At 39.5% G+C, this 17,807-nt stretch overlaps 2 protein-coding genes across 7 annotated transcripts in view; both read left to right on the plus strand.

The window, feature by feature from the left end:
- The window catches only part of PTPRR (protein tyrosine phosphatase receptor type R), a 142,341-nt gene extending 126,496 nt beyond the window's left edge, over positions 1-15,845 (plus strand). For 2 of the 3 annotated variants that reach the window (XM_032106739.1, XM_032106742.1), the window contains 4 exons: positions 4,876-4,986; positions 6,137-6,294; positions 8,312-8,425; positions 14,632-15,845. In XM_032106739.1, the coding sequence (XP_031962630.1) occupies positions 4,876-4,986; positions 6,137-6,294; positions 8,312-8,425; positions 14,632-14,725 (477 nt within the window). In that variant the 3' untranslated portion in view covers positions 14,726-15,845. The remainder of the gene's footprint in view (positions 1-4,875; positions 4,987-6,136; positions 6,295-8,311; positions 8,426-14,631) is intronic. The other variant, XM_032106740.1, reaches the window with a different exon arrangement.
- A 688-nt stretch (positions 15,846-16,533) lies between these two features.
- The window catches only part of PTPRB (protein tyrosine phosphatase receptor type B), a 63,560-nt gene continuing 62,286 nt past the window's right edge, over positions 16,534-17,807 (plus strand). For 3 of the 4 annotated variants that reach the window (XM_032105315.1, XM_032105313.1, XM_032105314.1), the window contains exon 1: positions 16,535-16,639. In XM_032105315.1, the coding sequence (XP_031961206.1) occupies positions 16,585-16,639 (55 nt within the window). In that variant the 5' untranslated portion in view covers positions 16,535-16,584. Of the gene's footprint in view, positions 16,640-17,807 lie in introns of all 4 variants that reach the window. The other variant, XR_004239539.1, reaches the window with a different exon arrangement.

Genomic DNA, 17,807 nt, shown 5'->3' on the forward strand with positions numbered 1-17,807 from the left:
AAGCATAGCAATCGACCCAGCTAATCAACCAAAAGAGTAAGTATTTCACTGAGGAAATGCTGACTGTTTAAACACTCACATCTGACACTGTGTAAGAAGAATGACTTGAAAGAAGTGCCCAGTGGTTTTCATCGTGTCAGGAAGCTCTGTGTTTACCTGAGTTATGCAGGCTCTAGGCACTGGTGTTTATCGGCATTGTTGTGCCTGGCAATGGTAATTTCCTCCAAATAGAAAGGGTGAGGAATCTCAAGTCGTTCCCAGGCTATATAGAGAGGCTGTGTTTGTGCAAGCTGTCCTGTCTAGAAACCTTAGGAGCTCTCCCACCGTCAGCAGGTTCCTCCTGAAACTTTGCTTGCTGTTGAAAAGAAAGCAAACTCTTATTGGTCATGCTCAACATATTATCTTCACTGTTAAAATATTTGCTCTCTATAGAGAAGGCAAAAGCAGACCTTATTTAGCATAATAGTACTTGGTATTTTTTCCTCTCTGGGGTCTGCTTTATTTCCATCATTTTCAGGGAGGTAAATCTGCAGTATACAGACATAAAAATACCTTCATATCTGAAAGCATATTTGTTCACTCATCCACATTCACCCCTGAACAAATAAACCTCCATACCTGACTCTCGTGTGTAGGCCATATTCCTCAGTTGGTATAACACCAGTCAGCCTCCATTTGAGCTATAATATACTGTAATGTATGAAGTAATGTATAATGTAGAAGCTCTCACATGAGAGACACATGAAAAACCTTAATCTCAGCAATAACTTAATTTATTTTACATAAGAATAATTATTCGGGACATTAGTGTCCTAGTTCAAGATATTGATGTAACAAATTTGTATTTAGTGATGGGAATTGTGTGAAATGTCGATAAATAAAGGTTTCTATAGAGTTACTTCCATATATCAGATGAAAAAATGGTTAAGACTTGCTGTGGTAAGTGTGAGTTTTTGCAAGATGGGTGAAGATATGAGAGTAGAGAGAGCAAAGTATTTATTTCAGCTGTACAAAGAAAACATGCAGAATTTGTAAAACCTGTCCTCAAAACTACACAATGTCTGAAAAAATTGAAAATCTACCTGTGCAAGGAGAGTCCACAGCAAAGAAGCTTCTGCCTGAATAACTTGTGAGAAACTTGGAAATGTAGGCCATAATTTTAGAGTTAACATGAGGAAAAACACATCTCATCTAGTGATCTAGGTACCCTTCGTGGTCACTGAAGAGCATTAGACACCTCCAAATGGTGATCCATCCCACTTTGAGAGAATGAGATAAATCACTAACTGAAGGTGACCATTCTAATTCTGTACTAATATTCTAGGACACAATCCTCCAAAGATTTACACACTAGGCACGTATTATCTTCATATATTACTGAGTTTAGTCAGAACAACTGAGTAGTGAAATTTAGATAAATATGTGGGGTGTAAGAACATTATGGACACATAATTTCACAGAGGAGTTTATAGACTTCTGTTGTATCAGCTGATTTTTGTCATTGTGCTATGTACTACATCAATAATATGCATTTATTCTGCCTTCGAAACTTACTAGCAACGTTACCTGTTCAATAGGAAACATATTTTGGGAAGCTTAAGTAAAGAATCTTGCACAGCATTCCACAAGAAGAGAGAACTAATACTGCCTGATGCATCAGATTACTCGATAATGCAAATCTTGTTGTCAGTAATTACTAGGACAATATTGCTAACTCACTGCTTAAAGCTCATGTCATATTTCATGTAACATTTTTTCCCTCGGTTCGTCTATAGGCACCCTTATATATGCACAGCCAAGTAGATTTTGGAATTTGGAAATCCTACCTTTTACAGACTTCACATAAGCCTCTTTGAAGATCACTTATTAGTTGAGTATTGGTACCATAGATAGGTTTTGGAAGAACTTAGGAAGATTTGGTGCTAGCTTTGAGGATTTCAGTATATGAAGGCAAATCCTGCAAGCCCTCTTAAATTATACCTCTCATGCTTGAGTTAGTAATGACAGTAAATAGAAGGCAGGAGTAAAAGGGGATTCTGGAATTGAAGCTTTGCTGTTATTATTCTTTACTGTTGTATTATTGGGACCTTTAATGTGTAAATTTTCAGGCATAGCTATATGGAGAAATACCACAGAAGCAGAGTTGTAGTAAAGCAATTCCACAAATATTTGAGAATTGTTAAACTGCTTTTGTTCAGGGTCCAAATCCAGAGAATGTAAAGCCGGTAAATACCATGTCACCTGGGACAGCCTTCCTCCATTCGGCGGACCTGGGGACCAGGCTGCAGTAGGCGCAGTTTTGGCAAGCTAAAAACATTGGCTGTGATAAATCACAGGTGCCAGCCCCAGACCAAGGCAGGGCCAAATCCCACTCAGTTACAGAGATCCACCTCAGCAGCGGTCCCGTGAAGCTTGGCACCCAGTGGGCATGGGATAGGGCATGGCAGGAGACAGGAGAGGGAATGGAAGGAAGCCTATGCCTGCAGCCGTGTTGCAGGGGGAAGGACAAAGGCTGAAATCAATTAAAAGTCATGTGAGAGACTGTTCCTTGTATAAAATTCCTAAAGTTCCTGTTTGTCAGGGAATGTTTAGTTGGGGGGTGGGGCGTGTTTGGTTGTTTCTGATAAATACTATGTGCAATGAGTTTTTACTGCTTGCGCATGAGGCTGGACACCAGACTCCTCATCCGCTGTATCTGGCTTTTAAACTGGTTTAAAATAGAGACAAGTAGAATTTTCTTTTATGTCCAAGTAACAGCTTGAGGCAGATTACCTTTTTTTATTATGGTCCTGAGATTTCGTATATTGCTTTCTGTATACCTGGTAACTTTATCCCTCTTACCTCCATCTTTTTCCCTTTTTTGAGTTAACTTTCAAAAACATGTTAATTCCCCACTCCTTAGAAGTGCTTGCATCAGCTTATCCCACCTGTACTTTCAAGGCTATTTTTAAAGCAGTAACAAACAGTATTTTTAAAAGATGCACAGCAACAGTGTTAAAAATAATCCATTGTAACTCACTAAATGTAGATGGACTGTTAAATGAAAGTTATTTTAATGAACAGCCACATTTCATTGTCCACCCAGCTCAAGTTGCCAATTCTAGTTCTGGGAAAGAGTCAAGAAAAACACTCTTCTGGAGTGCCTGAAGGCTTTGTAGTGAGCATTGCATGCTCTCATTTATCAAGAAGTCTCAGGAGTTTACTCAACTATTGTTGATTGTCAGGGCACAATTGTGTATTTAGACTTTTATTTTTCCCAAATTAGCCCTGAAAACTACACTCCCAGGGAGGGGCATGAACTGCAGATCTGGCAGATGATAGTAACTATATGTGTCACATGGGTAGACTGTGGAACTTCTGAACACTCTTTTTCATACAAATTTCTGAGTATTTTATTGCCATTCTTGATCTCTTCGGGGAGACAGCAAATTTAGGATGTTCGAGTAATTCTGCAAAAGACAGGATTTGAACGAAACCAGTCAGAATGGCCAGCATTATTTCAGGAAATGTGGCTTTCACACACCTTACATTATTAAGGTAATGAGCATCTATTTTTAGAAAAGTATTTATACAACTGAGGTGATTCAGTTCAATCCACCGTTGGGTTATCGAGTAGCAACTTAAATATCACACCTGGTGGTAAAGCCTTGCATTTCACTGATTGTTTTTCTGGATCATTTTTAGCAGTATTTACTGGAAGTTATGCTTTATGGCAATTAATTTTATTAAAGGGATTGTTTCATTTTGCTGCATAATGTAGGTGACTGTCTATCTACATGTATACCAGTTGCTTCAGCAAGAGTTTGTGAGGAAATACAAACAAGGTCTTTCTGGGATTAGTATTATTGTTCTCTTGGGGTTTTGGGGTTTTCTATTTTTATATTTATTTGGTTGGTTGGGGTTTTGTACCTGTGTATTGGATATGAAAACAGAAGGTTTCCTTTAAATGCTGGGGTGTCTTTTTATTAAATGAATGAGTTGGACTGGCCAGCATTATTTCAGAGAATGTGGCTTTTGAACACCTTACATTCTTAAGGGAATAAGCATCCATTTCTAGAGAAGAGTTTATACAACAGAGATATTTGTTTTCTGTAGCCTATAGAGATACTGTAATTGAAGTGAATACTGAAGACTTGAAGATAAGCAAACTATTGCAGGGGAAAAATAAAATGGATTTGCCTTGTAAATACTATTTCTTCATCTCCTTTTTGGTAGATGCTTGTGAGATAAATTGCTGAAATAGTGTAACACTGCTGAATCATTGAGAATTCTGCATATAATTTTTTGTAGCTCTAGCAAGTCTGATGAATTTTTTAACATTAATTTCCAGAAACTTATATAGTAAAACAACTCAGGTTCTTCAAAATACTGTAACATGCACATTAAGTCCAATTGAGTTCAGTAAGATCTAATGACACATTTACATTCTTTCTTGTATCAGGGCCCAGGAGAGTAAATAGGATAAAAAGTCTTGTGACCAGAGGACAAATTCTGAATCTCTTGCTCAGAAGGAAGTCCCATTTGGAAAGACAAAACCTCAAAAGTTTAATTTTAGAATTTTCTAGGAAGAAAAACCCTTTAATTTTGAATGTGGAAAATAGTTCCTATAACTGAACTTCAGCTTTTAAGAACAAAAACAGCTGTGCAAAGTGTTCTGTGAAAGAGATCTATATTGTAAAAACTCAGATCCTGAAAACCAGGCCTAAGTCATTCAGTAAGAACTCTGCAAAATCTTATTTAGGAATACTTCTCACATGAAAAACATTTCACTTGAATTCATCTGAATTTTGCAGAAAAATACATTCCATGTAAAAATTAGATATGAATATGGCTCCAGGATCCAATTTGTTGGTGACACTGATGTTTGCTTTCCAGAAATGTGTGCTTTATTGGCCAGAAAAAAGAGGAATCTATGGGAAGGTTGAAGTCCTTGTTAACAGTGTGCAAGAATGCCAAAACTACACTGTCCGTCAGCTTACAATAAAGGTAATAATCTGCATCTGAGAAACATCATTCATAATGGTCTATTTTCTTTATTGTTACATGAAGTTAAAGGGTTGGCTTTTTTAAAGCACATAAATTTTTGCAGGAGGAGCTATGAAGCTGCAAGGTAGGGTTGAGACCTAAGTACTGGAATACTTATTGTATTGCCACTTTGTATCACTCTGACAATAGAAAAGGCTTCAAAAAAGAGTGCAAGTTTCAGTCTCGTTAATTGCATTTGTTTGGGGGCCCTTTTAGCATTGCCAAGACAAAGTAAAGGGATTTTAGTTAATGACAGAACTAACATAGCATTGTTCTAAAAAAAAGATACGTTGCTCATGTTGTGTGCTGAATGCACATATAACTTATCTGAGAAGCTAAAATTACAATAACTATGTAAGGAAATCTTCATGCTTTCGTGGTTCTCACTAAGCATTAGTTGTGCGAAATAAGACAGATGCTCCTCTTCTGAGTTACTCCCCATATTACACTCTCATCAGATTAACCTGCTACTCCTGACAAAGCATTACAATAAATAATGTGTTGGGAAAATTTGTTTGTTTCAGCCCCAGCATTGAGAAGTGAGCAGAAGTCATATCATCCAACACAAATTACCCTAGCCCATATTTAGCCTCTTTTCTTGTTAAAGTAAATGGTAGCAGACTCTGTTGGAGAGAATAACTGAACAAACTGGGATATCTTATTAATCTAGAAGGGCAGGTCTTCTGCATCTTTAACTTCAATACTCTTGTAATTTTAGTATCAGACCCTTACGACAATGACCTTAAAAGGTAGAAATACATAATAATTTAGAAATTCAGAAGCCCACATCAGGCTATTCTCTGTAGATATTGTTGCTGATATATCACAGACCTCTGGCAATTCCCAATTGACAATACAGTCATAAAGTCAGTAGTCAGATGGACAAAACCGAACTTACACAACTGGAAAAACAGCCAAGTGTTAAGGTGCACAAACCCTTCTTACAATTGTGTGTCTGGAAGCACATCTGTTCCATCCACAGTTACACCCTCCAAATCTAATATAAAAAATTGTTTAATCTCTCTTGCCATTTTTACTGTCTTTCTGCCACAACATTTTAAGAAATACAAAGAATACAGTTGTTCATATAAAATCTTGATGTTATCTTCAGCAAGGGAGTCAGTCCCACAGTGTGAAGCACTACTGGTACACATCCTGGCCGGACCACAAAACCCCCGACAGCGCTCAGCCTCTGCTACAGCTCATGCTGGATGTGGAAGAGGACAGGGTGGAATCACCAGGCAGAGGGCCTGTCATTGTGCACTGCAGGTAATTAGCCAGTCCTTCTCTTAAATGACTGCCCAAAGCCAGGCCGCAGCAAATTGCATCAAATAGCCCTCCTAAACAAAGAATGTGTTTGGGGAAGAGCAAAATTCCCCAGGTCCTCTTCATGCTCATTGACTTTTAATTCATATTTGAGGATTTGAGTTATGGAGAGAATTCCCTTGTTGCTAGCGTATTGCTTCTGAACTGTTCTCTGTTTCTGCTAATGAATTCTGCTCTTGAAAGACCAGCTGGAAAAATTATTTTCTTTTTGTTTCTTATTTATGATTTGCTTACTTTTTTGTCTTGTTGCATGCTTACATACCTAATTCAAGTCCAGTGCCCAGTGACCAGTTGGTTAAAATATTGCAAAGCAAGTCAGTTTTGAAGAGCAAGCATCAGGTACAAATTTGGAGACCAAAACACATCAGAACTACAAATTGTAACATTTTCACAAAAGCAGTTGGTTCAATATTCAAGAGCAAAGTGTTATTCAGTACCCAAGAGCAGAGTTTTACTCACACAAATTATAATACACCAGAGAATGTCCTTCTAATAATTCTAATTTAATTCCATTTTATTGCTTTATATTGATTCATTACCCCATGTTGCAATTTAAATAGTAGGAAGTAGCACTGGATTTGTTGTATTGGTGGAAAGAAGTAGATTAAATAAAACAGAAGGTAAAAATAAAATCAGTTATAGGTTTTCTTACTTGGTTTGTCTCACAACTGTGATGATACATCTCTTACAGTTGGGATAATACTTCTATTTTTTTCCTAGAAGTACATTAAATCAGAACTTTTTGTCTTGAACAACTTCTTTCCAGTTCCATATTTAGGGGATTTAGAGAAATGGAAGACAGATTTGAACCACCAGTAATTTCTGAAAACTGGTATGTGATGAATAAGCAACTTTCCCAAAATTTACGCAGCTGTATTTATCAGGAATTGTAGTTTCCCTGAACGATGCACAAATCCATGGATGGCTATTGAGATTCCCCTTTTTCTAGTACGGATTTTCAGTAATGAAGATCTTCAGAAGAAGGGAATGTCTTTCTGAGATGAGTGATATGACAGTAAGGTCTGTAAGCATGGGCAGGAATTTATTAATGATTAAAAAGAGATGTCATCTCAATTGTGATTAAGATATCATCCCACTTGTGATGAAAATTCATGGTTCTTCAGTCACAACTCAGCTATCTATACATTTCCTACACTATGGTCTACAAATCTCACACTCCATTTTCCATTTTCAGACAGTTTCTTCCCTTTTTATCTGAGTGAGAGCTATAAAGATCTGGACCCCAACTTCATGCTTTCACTATTTTCCTCCAATTTTTCTGCCATTCAGCATAACAGCCATGAGCTGCACTGCATTCCACATTACTTAAGCAAGAAACAGAATGGGGCAGAGATTCTCGAAATTGTTGAGGCCTCGGGGATAAAAATAATGCCAAAATGGCTGTTTTCCAGAAGGCATCAAGAAAACCTGGAGAGCTATAGCACCAAATCATTCTCCATCCTGCAGAATCACAGGAGAGAGAGTTAACTTCATCAGCATGGGTCTAGGTCCTTTTTGCCTTCATGGTTAGAGATATGGTTAGCAGAACCCTTGTGTACTTTGATGGCTTTAAACATAAAGCCCTACTGAATTTTATCTTTAGGTTGGCTTCTCCCCCTTTTCAGTGCATATCTTTATCATTTGTTTGGACTGGACCAGAGAATACTCAGACTTTGTAGGGCTAATGAAGCTTGGTTTTCTTTCCATACACTTGTATGCAATCTGAAAAAATATAAGCCTCGCAATTATCCACAACTGGACTGCTGGAACAGTGCACACTTCATTTTGCTCTAAGAAAGTGAGCTGAGAAGTCAGCCTTGCTGGACATGCACCCAGGAGCTATGGGTTCTAGCAAGTCCATATTTCGTATTTTTGGTGTTTTCATATCTATTTAGTGTTTTCCATGTAACTCTTTGATCTGTGAACTCCATTCCCTTATTAAACTTTGCCTTCTTTTCAGTGCTGGTATAGGAAGAACTGGATGTTTTATTGCCACAGCCATTGGTTGTCAGCAGTTAAAGGAAGAGGGAGTTGTAGATGCTTTGAGCATTGTCTGCCAGCTACGAGTGGATCGGTGAGTTCCAGAAGAACCATGAATCAGTCAGTGATTCTGAAAATCAGTCAGTGATTCTGAAATCATTACCAAAATGATTTAGTAATGATCAGTAATGATTCAGTAATGATTCTGAAAAAATTTTTTGCAGTCGAGTGTTACTTTGCATGAAATGGCTGCCATTGCTTTTGTTGACTTTTATGACCACATTAACTGAATATTCAAGGTAACATTTGTATTGAGGTCCTGACTAAGGAATCATTGTTTTCTGGGTGAAACTTCCACTGAATGAAATTCCCCTGAAATGACAACCCTGTGGTTGCTGGGCACTTGTCACTTCTCTTTTCCCCTCTTAGAACTTTCTGCTGTGTGCATCATCCTGCTAGGATGCAAGAGAGGTGAGGCAGTCTGGAGACAAAGGATTTTCTTTGAGCCTGGATTGACAGAGACATCCAGGCTCACTCAGTGTGTAGTTTCTTTGAGCATTGGAAAAAGACAAATCTGGTGCTGTTGCTGTTTCCTCAGCTGTGCTGGGGGTCCTTTTGAATTGAGTTGGCAAATTTACCCAGCCTAAGAAAATACCAAGGCATTTGTTCCAGACTTTTCTGAAGTCAGATCAATTCCCTGATTGAATTCTAGCTTGGGAGCAGGAACAGTGTAAGCCAGCATTGTTGCAGAGTGCTTTGTTTTGTGAAACCGTGGCTGAAGAGGGATTTGTGTTTTAAAGGAGGATATGGGTATAGTGCACAATGAAAACTGTTGGTTTGGTTGTACTTTTCTTTCTTACTCTGCTAGGAGAAACAGGATTGCACCAAGGATAGAGAAGTCTCCTCTTCTGCTCTAGGTACCAGGTCATGGAATCTCCTTGCAAGTATCTTAACTGCTTCTGACATGCATGTCTTCTTGAAATTAAAAACATCCATAAGGGTGCAAATGCTGAAAAAGAGCATAGGTCAAAGGGTTAATACAGAATTTTTTGTGTTGTGAAGAGCTCTGAAATGTACTGAAACCATGAATTGCAGAAGGACCTGAATCCATATAGTTGACCATGTTAATGGATCATCTCCTTTGCCTTCCCCTCCCACATGGCTTCATCACACTAGACATTGTAATGTTATCTTTACAGGGCAACATGAGCCACTTGGAGTGTAAAATTCTCCAAGGGGAGTTATCGACCTAAAATCTCAGCAACAAAATAAGAAAGAATAGCCTGGGGAAGAACGCTTACTCTGCTTTAAATTATCAAATTTCCAACCCTCTTTTCTGATAATCTATTCGTCTTATTGAAAAAGGTTTGAAGTGTTCTCCCCCATTTTAGTATTGCTATTATGAGAGAATCTTCTTCTTACTGCTTTTACAATCCATTATAGAGAAGTGGAAGCAAACTCTGGTCTCAGCTGTGTCTTTTAATGTTGCTATTTCAGACATAAAAAAACAACCCAAATTTTCAGCATTATAACTGACAACACAAGTTTATTGAGTGGATCTACCTAATGAACTTTCTTTTACATGTTAGTATCCTAGATAAGCTTGGAAAGAGAATGGAAATCTGACCCAAATATAACATTCGTAACAGCAATTTCCATGACACAAAGCTTGTTATAAGAATTGTTAAATATTGTGATTTGCACATTTCTGTATTTTTTCAAGTTTCAGATTATGTAAATAGACCCCAGAGATCTTGCTTAAGGTGCTTCATATTCTCAGGCATTGCCTGAGACAAAGAGTATGTCTCTGTTTTAATTTTTAAAGACATTTTTCTGGATAAAACTCAGTAACCAAAACCTGGATTTTCTTTTTTTTTTTTTTTTTCCCCAACTGGCCATACAGCAGAATGAGTCTCACTGACCTGGCAGTCAGTTTGTAGTCAGATTACTAAGGCAAAGCTTAGCAGCCCCGAAGACTACAGTAGCTACTGCCAGCCCAACAGTGGGTCCATAAAGTGGCCAAGTGTCACTGGACAAAGCTCAATGAGACTGACCTCCCCTGATGTCCCAGTCCCGACATGGTGATCATTGGCAGGTGGTGTGTGAGACAGGGTCATTACATGTGTCATGAAGCTGGCAAAATGAACTTAAAGCCTGCTAGGCTTGGCTGCAAGAGCTGGCTGTGGCCATTGCAGTGTTGCACTGCAGTTACCAGCATGGCCAACATCAGCAATGGGGTACAATTGAGAGCAGAGCAGAATAAGTGCTGAGGCTGTCTTCCTCATTTATACTGGCCAGCAGCTGAGCTCCAGTTTTTTATTTGTGCATCAGATTGCCCTCAAAAAACAAATAAACAAACAAACACAGGTTACTGATGGAATGAACACACAGAGGGATGTCCACTCTCATGTGGACTTTTTATCACATGAGTCCATGACCATATTTCTACCAAAATGCAATAGGAAAAAAAAAAAAACCCGACTTGAGGGACTCACAAGTGGTGTTGTAGTGACTTACCAAAACATTCCTATTACCCAGCATATTCAATAAAACCAAACAAGCATCCAGACAAATTGCAGATGGTGGCAAAAAGTTACGCTGGAAAATAGTTTAATTAATGGCCCGTGTAGCTCTCCCTGGAAACAGTTTTAAACAGTGCTCCAACAGGGATTGAGACAGGACAGAGCTGTTCCTAGGTAGAGTATGTTCGGCTACCACTTCCTTCTTAGCTGTTCAGTGTAAGTTAAGGGGTGAATGGATCTGGCAGTAATCATCAATTCTGAGCTAATACAAGAAAATGGACCATCCACTCAAAATATTGACCCAGGATGGAAGTACAGCCATGGTCTGTGTGAATTTGTAAGAAGACAAACCCACAGGTCTGCTCAACTTACTTTTTTTCCCAGTTCATTTTTTATATTTTGCAACAGAAACAGGAAATGTTTGATGTGAGGCATCTTCAAGACTTACTGTGACATTGAGAAACTTTGCAAATTCTTAACCTTAAAGGCACATTCTTGGAATGACATCCGATAACTGCTCTTGGCTCCTCAGACAGGATGAAAAGCATTTCCAGTGTGCGTCAATTCATTGTTTAAGTGTTTTGACTAATGGCCTCAGGTTAAAAAAAAATAATCCCAAACCCTGCATCACATTCATTATGGAGCAGACTGCATCCAGCTGCACTAGGAGCAAGCCAGAGGGCAGGGTAAAGGACCCTTTATGCACCCACTGCTACCCAAGCAAAAATGGTCACAGTTCCTGAGCCCTCAGCATACCAGGGTCTGTTCCTTCCAAGCACCAACGCAAAGAGTCCCAAAGAGGTAGAGAGCCCAGCAGCTCACAGAGTAGCTGGCAGTGCGGACTGGCAAACAGACGAAGGCTGCACACACAGAGGTGCTGTAGCTGTGGCTACATCCCTTCTGGGCACTAGGGACAGGGGAGAGGAAACCTCCCTCCGTGAGCAAATTTCCTCCTGAAACGCCCTTCCACACAGACATTTCCACAAACCAATGTCTTGGGGTCACAGATAATACCCTGCTGTTAAATGTGAACCTTGCATAAGAACAAAGATAAGAAGGACTTGGGATATTGGTAGATGAAAAATTGGACATGAGCTGGCAGTGTGCACTTGCAGCCCAGAAAGCCAATTGTATCTTGGGCTGCATCTAAAGCAGCATGGCCAGCAGGTCCAGGGAGGTGATTCTGCCTCTCTACTCTGCTCTTTTGAAACCCCACCTGGAGTGCTGCATCCAGCTCTGGGGTCCCCAGGACACAAAAGGGATGGGCCTGCCACAGTGGATCCAGAGAAGGGCCATGAAAATGGTCAAAGGGACAGAACACCTCTCCTATGAAGGAAGTCTGACAGAGATAGGGCTGTTCAGCCTAGAGAGGGATCCAGGGACATGTTTTTTCAGCCTTTCAGTATAAAAGGGGGCTTATAAGAAAGACAGAGAAAGCCTTTTTACCAGGGTCTGTAGCAATAGGACAAGAGATAATGATTTTAAACTTAGAGAGAGTAAATTCAGATTAGATATTAGCAAGAAATTCTTTGCTTCCCCATATCTAGAAGTGTTTAAAGCCAGGTTGGATGGGGCTCTGAGCAACCTGGTCTTAGGGGAAGGTGTCCCTTCCCATGGCAGGGGGTTTGGAACCAGGTGGTCTTTAAGATCCCTACCAACCCAAAGCATTCTGTGGTTACTGTGGTTGAATAAATCCCATGTATAATAGCACTGACAAAGCTAAGTTGTCTGAACCTCTGAATAAGACTCATATGCCCTTAAGCTGACAGAAATACGCATTGTTTGCCCATACAAGGTTCAGAACCATCATAACCTCTTAATTGTGCTTGCTAACACAGGGCAGACACAGTGGTGCTAGGCTCAGGCCCCGCCAGTCTTACACATGCTTTCTTGAGGATTTTGTATGTTGCTTCATCACTGAAGAGGAAGGAGCGAGGATCACCACCACAAACAGCCTAGTGCAGCCAAAATTGTTTTAACCTGCCCTTCCTGCCAAGTCCTTCTCCCTGGATACATTCCCTTCCTCCACCCCTTCCACACAGCAGATCTAACCTGGGAAGTGCACTCCCTTAGAGAACATCTTGGGGGAATATTGATGAGGAAGACAGGGAGGAAAGCTGGTTGGGAAGGCGTTGCGTGGGCAGAGCAGGACACAGCAGTGAGGAGGAAGGAAGGAGACAAGGCAGCACAGAGGACAGAGCAAAGCCCTCCCATCACCTCTCGTATCTCGCTGCATCTCCAGGCAGGGGACAAACACAGAGGAAAGCAGCTGAAGGCAAAAGGCAGCCAAGAGTTAGGAATTTGTGGATGTCTTTGATGGCAAAGCTAAGAGTGCTGCATTTTGGGCTGCATGGGACCTGTGATTTTGTTCCTAGGAATAGCATATCATAATAGCCATGCAGCTCACTCAAAGGTGTTCTACATTTTCCTGAGCTCATTGGAGGAACACAGACAGCTGGTCACTTGCTTAAAGTAGGTATTATTTCAATTATGATTTTCCTGCCATGGCCATTCAGCCATCCAATAGCATTGAAGAAAATGAAAGGACCTTGTGGTTGTAGATAACTTTCTCTGATACTAAAGGACAGCACTTGTTGAGGCAATTTTACCATTTTTCAAATAGCTTGGTATAGCAGTACCATATATATTGTTAGGGATCTTATGAGATCGTCAGACCTGCTCCTGTAAGATATCTGGCTCCAACAGTGCTCTGGATCCAAATACCTCACAAATTTGAATGTTTCAATGAAGATCTAACTGAAGCCAAATGTGGTACATATCTTAATGTCTTCCTCCTCGCTAAGGCCATTTAGTCTTTCATCATCCTAAAGATAACTAGCTGCTCCAGGGCACACTGAGGATGAACCAGGTGCTTTTTTCTAGAAGCAGAGTAGATAGCTTTGAATACCCTGGCAGATGAGATAATAGAAGTGGAATTAAGTAAACTTGAGGCCTTGCTCCATGAGAAGAGAGACTTCAAATACCTCAATATTGACAGAAAGAGGCTCAATTTAATTTCAGAGCTAAATGGTACCACTCCTACCACACCTACCTCCTGTAGGATATCCCCTTCCTACCACACTGCAACCAGCAGTGGAGAGGTGGCACTTGATCCTCATACTTAGACCTGAAAAATTGATTGTTATCAGGTGAATATATAAAATGTAGGCATTTAATCCAAGCTGGCTGCAACTAGTTCTTTTTATGGTTAGGTTAAACTCTTTTGCATTGTTGGTGGTGAAATGATTCACTGCTGTAAAATTTTGTACGTTGTGGCTGTTTGGACAGGATGCATTGTAGGCTTTAGAAAGAGGACAGGAAGAGCTGTTCTCTGCACAGGCCATCTGTGTGTCACAGAAGGTTGCATTTTTAGTAAAGGACAAAAATGAAAGGCCAGATTCTGTCTACTTCCTTGCTCCATCAGTGGTAATGCTGCATCCATGTATCTGGCCTTCCTTGCCCAAGTGATTGAGCAAAATTCTCTTTGAATATACTGAATTTGAAATGTAGGTTTTAACATTGTAGATACCAGATGTTTTCTTCTCTAATTCTTACCCTGATGGAACTGGGAATTCTTCATATTGGGTATGTGCTGGATGGCATAAGTCATGAAGAAAGTAATTCTGCTGTGACAAAAATTCCCCACTTACACAAGCAAACTCCAAGTCAAAAATTGAGGAAAGGGCTTGTGTTATCTGGTGGTCATGGGGCTGGTGGGAGCTGGAGGGTGTTACAATCTTAAGAAATAGGATTTCAGTCCAGTGTGTTTCCTTTCCAGGGGTGGAATGGTTCAGACCAGCGAGCAGTATGAATTTGTGCACCATGCACTGAGTCTGTATGAAAGCAGACTTTCTGCAGAAGCTGTCCAGTGAAGCCGAGGAGAGTGAAACCGAATGTCAGTCTCTTGAGGTAATTTGTTTCATTACCTACCAGCAGCTTCTTCAAGGAGTTTACTGCAGTGGGAAAGACGGCTTTGAGGCCAACTTCTGAAAGGATTGTGGACGGTTTGGTAAAAGTACAGAGATTGCTGGACCCTTACCATATATGAATGTATTGTGAGCTTCCCAAAAATGATTTATAAAGAAGGTACTGTGCTGAAACTACACATGGATTTTGTGTATGTATCTAAAGATGGTTTAATTCTGTAATGCTGATATCTGCCATATGGAATGTATGTATATGCTACTGCTGCAGTCAGATGGACATTGGGACTTCTACAGAAGAAATGTTTAACAAGTGTATAAAAGCTTTGACGTTTGCAAACTGTCTTGTGAATGGACTGTCAACTGTACTGTAAAGTGCTATTACTGATTATGTGGTGAGCTTGTTTCTTGGCCACATAATATTCTTGCTGCTAAAATTGCAAGTGTTCAACAACGGATTAAAAAAAAAGGAGATAATAAAAAAATTAAAGATCTTGTTTTTGAAACTATTCAAAAGCAGTTAATATTTTATATGGAAATATATGTTCTTCATACTACTAACTATTAAATGTGTATTTACTGTAGGTCTTACAGAGCAGTTGCAGAGCACAATGTCTGTTATTCAGTGTGTATGTATTTACCCTATACTGTTGATTGTCTTAGAACATGCTTCTGCTACAGACCTGAATCCAGTGTATTTGTAAATTGTGTAAGTCATTCTACTTTTAAAAGAAACTTTGTAGCATATATTAAATGGTAAGGATTTTAACTATTTGTCTGTCTTTTATTAATACAGAAATTTTTGCATATGTTGCTCTGTCTCTTTCAGTAAGAGATGGATGCCTTTAGTGATACGGACTCTTCCATGACAGGTTATACAAGAAAGAAAATGCTGCTATGACTGTTTCCTTTATTGTTCAGTGGAAGTTTGTTTTTAAGAGATATGTGAAGTTGGCATTATGACTTACAGCACTGGGAGGTCTGTTTACAGGGTATAATGAGTTTTTAATGCAGTGATGTTGACTTTGCTTCATACTGCTAATAAATTACCCTTACTATAAAATAGTAACTGAAGTCTTTGTTCTTGCATAGAGTAGTTAATGCACACAAACTCTTGTACCCCCATAAACAGGCTCAGCCCAGCACAATTTGGTTAGCCTCCACCATGGCTTCAGACCACTTGGGAACCAATCCAGAGGACACAGGGAATCCCCCACTGACATGGAGCAAGGTGCACCACCTGATGGGAAGGCAAACCCAGCATCACTTGATTCCTCTGGGGGAGTTTCTGTAAGATCTGGTACAGATGCCAGAGTTTTGCCTCCTCCTCTTTCTGTTCCTCCTCACCCTCCACTTGGCTTTTAGAACTTGTGGAGTTAGAAATATCAATATTGAGGTTTTTCTTGATTATGTGTAGTTACAAAAAAATACGTGTTTGTTCCCTGGATAATACTTAGTCAGCACCATCCAGATGACCTATAGATTTGTAATAGTTCACAGGCAACAAATTACACAGAAGTATGATCCCCTTTCTTTTAGTCTAAAGAGATTCAATATAATCTCTTTTAATTTCCCAGGTGTTTGAAAACTTCTCTTTTGCTTGTATTTTTCCAAAATAAACGAACTAGTAAACCGAAGAATCATGTAAAAGGACAAAGTGCTGTAAAACCCCCCAAAACAATTGAATAGAAGGAAGTGCTCGTCACTGACTTTTTCCCCCTGTGAAGGCACATTTCCTTCCTAGCCTTCGCTTCACTTATCTGAGGTGGGTTTTTTTAAGAGAAGCATGGGGAGTTGCTAGAGGGAAAATGGATTCTTTATTTCACGTCCTGGTTTCTACCTGTCTTGCCTTGACATTCTCAGGTAAGTGTCTCTCCCCACATCCCCTCTGCTGTATTGTCCTTTCTGCCACTGAGCAGAGCCCTCTGGCACAGCCAGTGACTTACAAAAACCGAGTCAGCTCTTCTCTGGGCTTCATACCAGAGGAATGAGGGGCAGGGCCAACATAGCCCGTTCTGTTTAGATTCCTTTCCAAAGGAAAATAAACTGCCTTCTTCTATGCTGGAGATATATCTCCTTTTTTTAAGAACATCTCCTGATAGACAGTCCAGGAGCTGAATTTTTGGGACAAATGTTTCAAAGGAGAGATTCCTATCTTTTATTCATACTTTGTGAAACTTTAAGAGACAGGAGCTTTCTGTAATGCTTAGTTAGAAAATACCCAGGTCTGTAAAAACAGGGGAATGACAACATCAACTGAAGGAAATAAATACACATTTGGTTTAGCACATTGTAACTAATGGGGCTGGAAATGTGAGTAACTGAGATTAAAAACCAAGAACAACATTAACATGATATGGCAGGGAGGCTGCATTTGAAATAACCGGTTCTGTGTTCTGTAACAAGTACACATTTTGCATTGGTAACTTCGTGGGGTTTTGATGAATGCATTGTAGTTTCCTTCATTTGAGTAGTTGGTGTTGATCTTTAAGCGTGGTGACAGAGAGCTGATCTTATGTGAATTGGAATGGTCACAAAGCTAACAGCTAGATATGTTGGGATAAATCCAGTAGAACATGTACTTCCTATCAGTAAAGAACCTCCATTCCTGTAACACAGGCACTGAGAAACATAGATTTGTGAATATCCTCCTATATGTTTCCCTCAGAAACATTATGAATGTTACTAAAACAACCTGCAGGCAGTAAATTATAATTTTTAAAGTCTGTGTTGTAAAACTGAAACAGAGACTGAGAACTCATGTAGATCTCTGTATGCTTTCAAGCAGGGGAAATGAGGAACTGGTGTTTGAAGTTAATAGTTCTTGGATTTCTTTTATATCCAGTTTAAGTTTTTCTTATTTTTATATTCTATGAAGGTCAACATAACCTTGCTACAATAGTCTGGGGTTTTTCATTTTCATTATTTACATTACCAGCACATGCATCATGTGGGTGTTGTGTTTGGAGGGTTTATTTTAAATTGGTTCAACTTACGGGAAGTTTCATGAAAAGTGCAACACATAGAAAGT

This window comes from Corvus moneduloides, chromosome 4 (genome assembly GCF_009650955.1).
Source record: "Corvus moneduloides isolate bCorMon1 chromosome 4, bCorMon1.pri, whole genome shotgun sequence".
Lineage (NCBI taxonomy): Eukaryota > Metazoa > Chordata > Aves > Passeriformes > Corvidae > Corvus > Corvus moneduloides.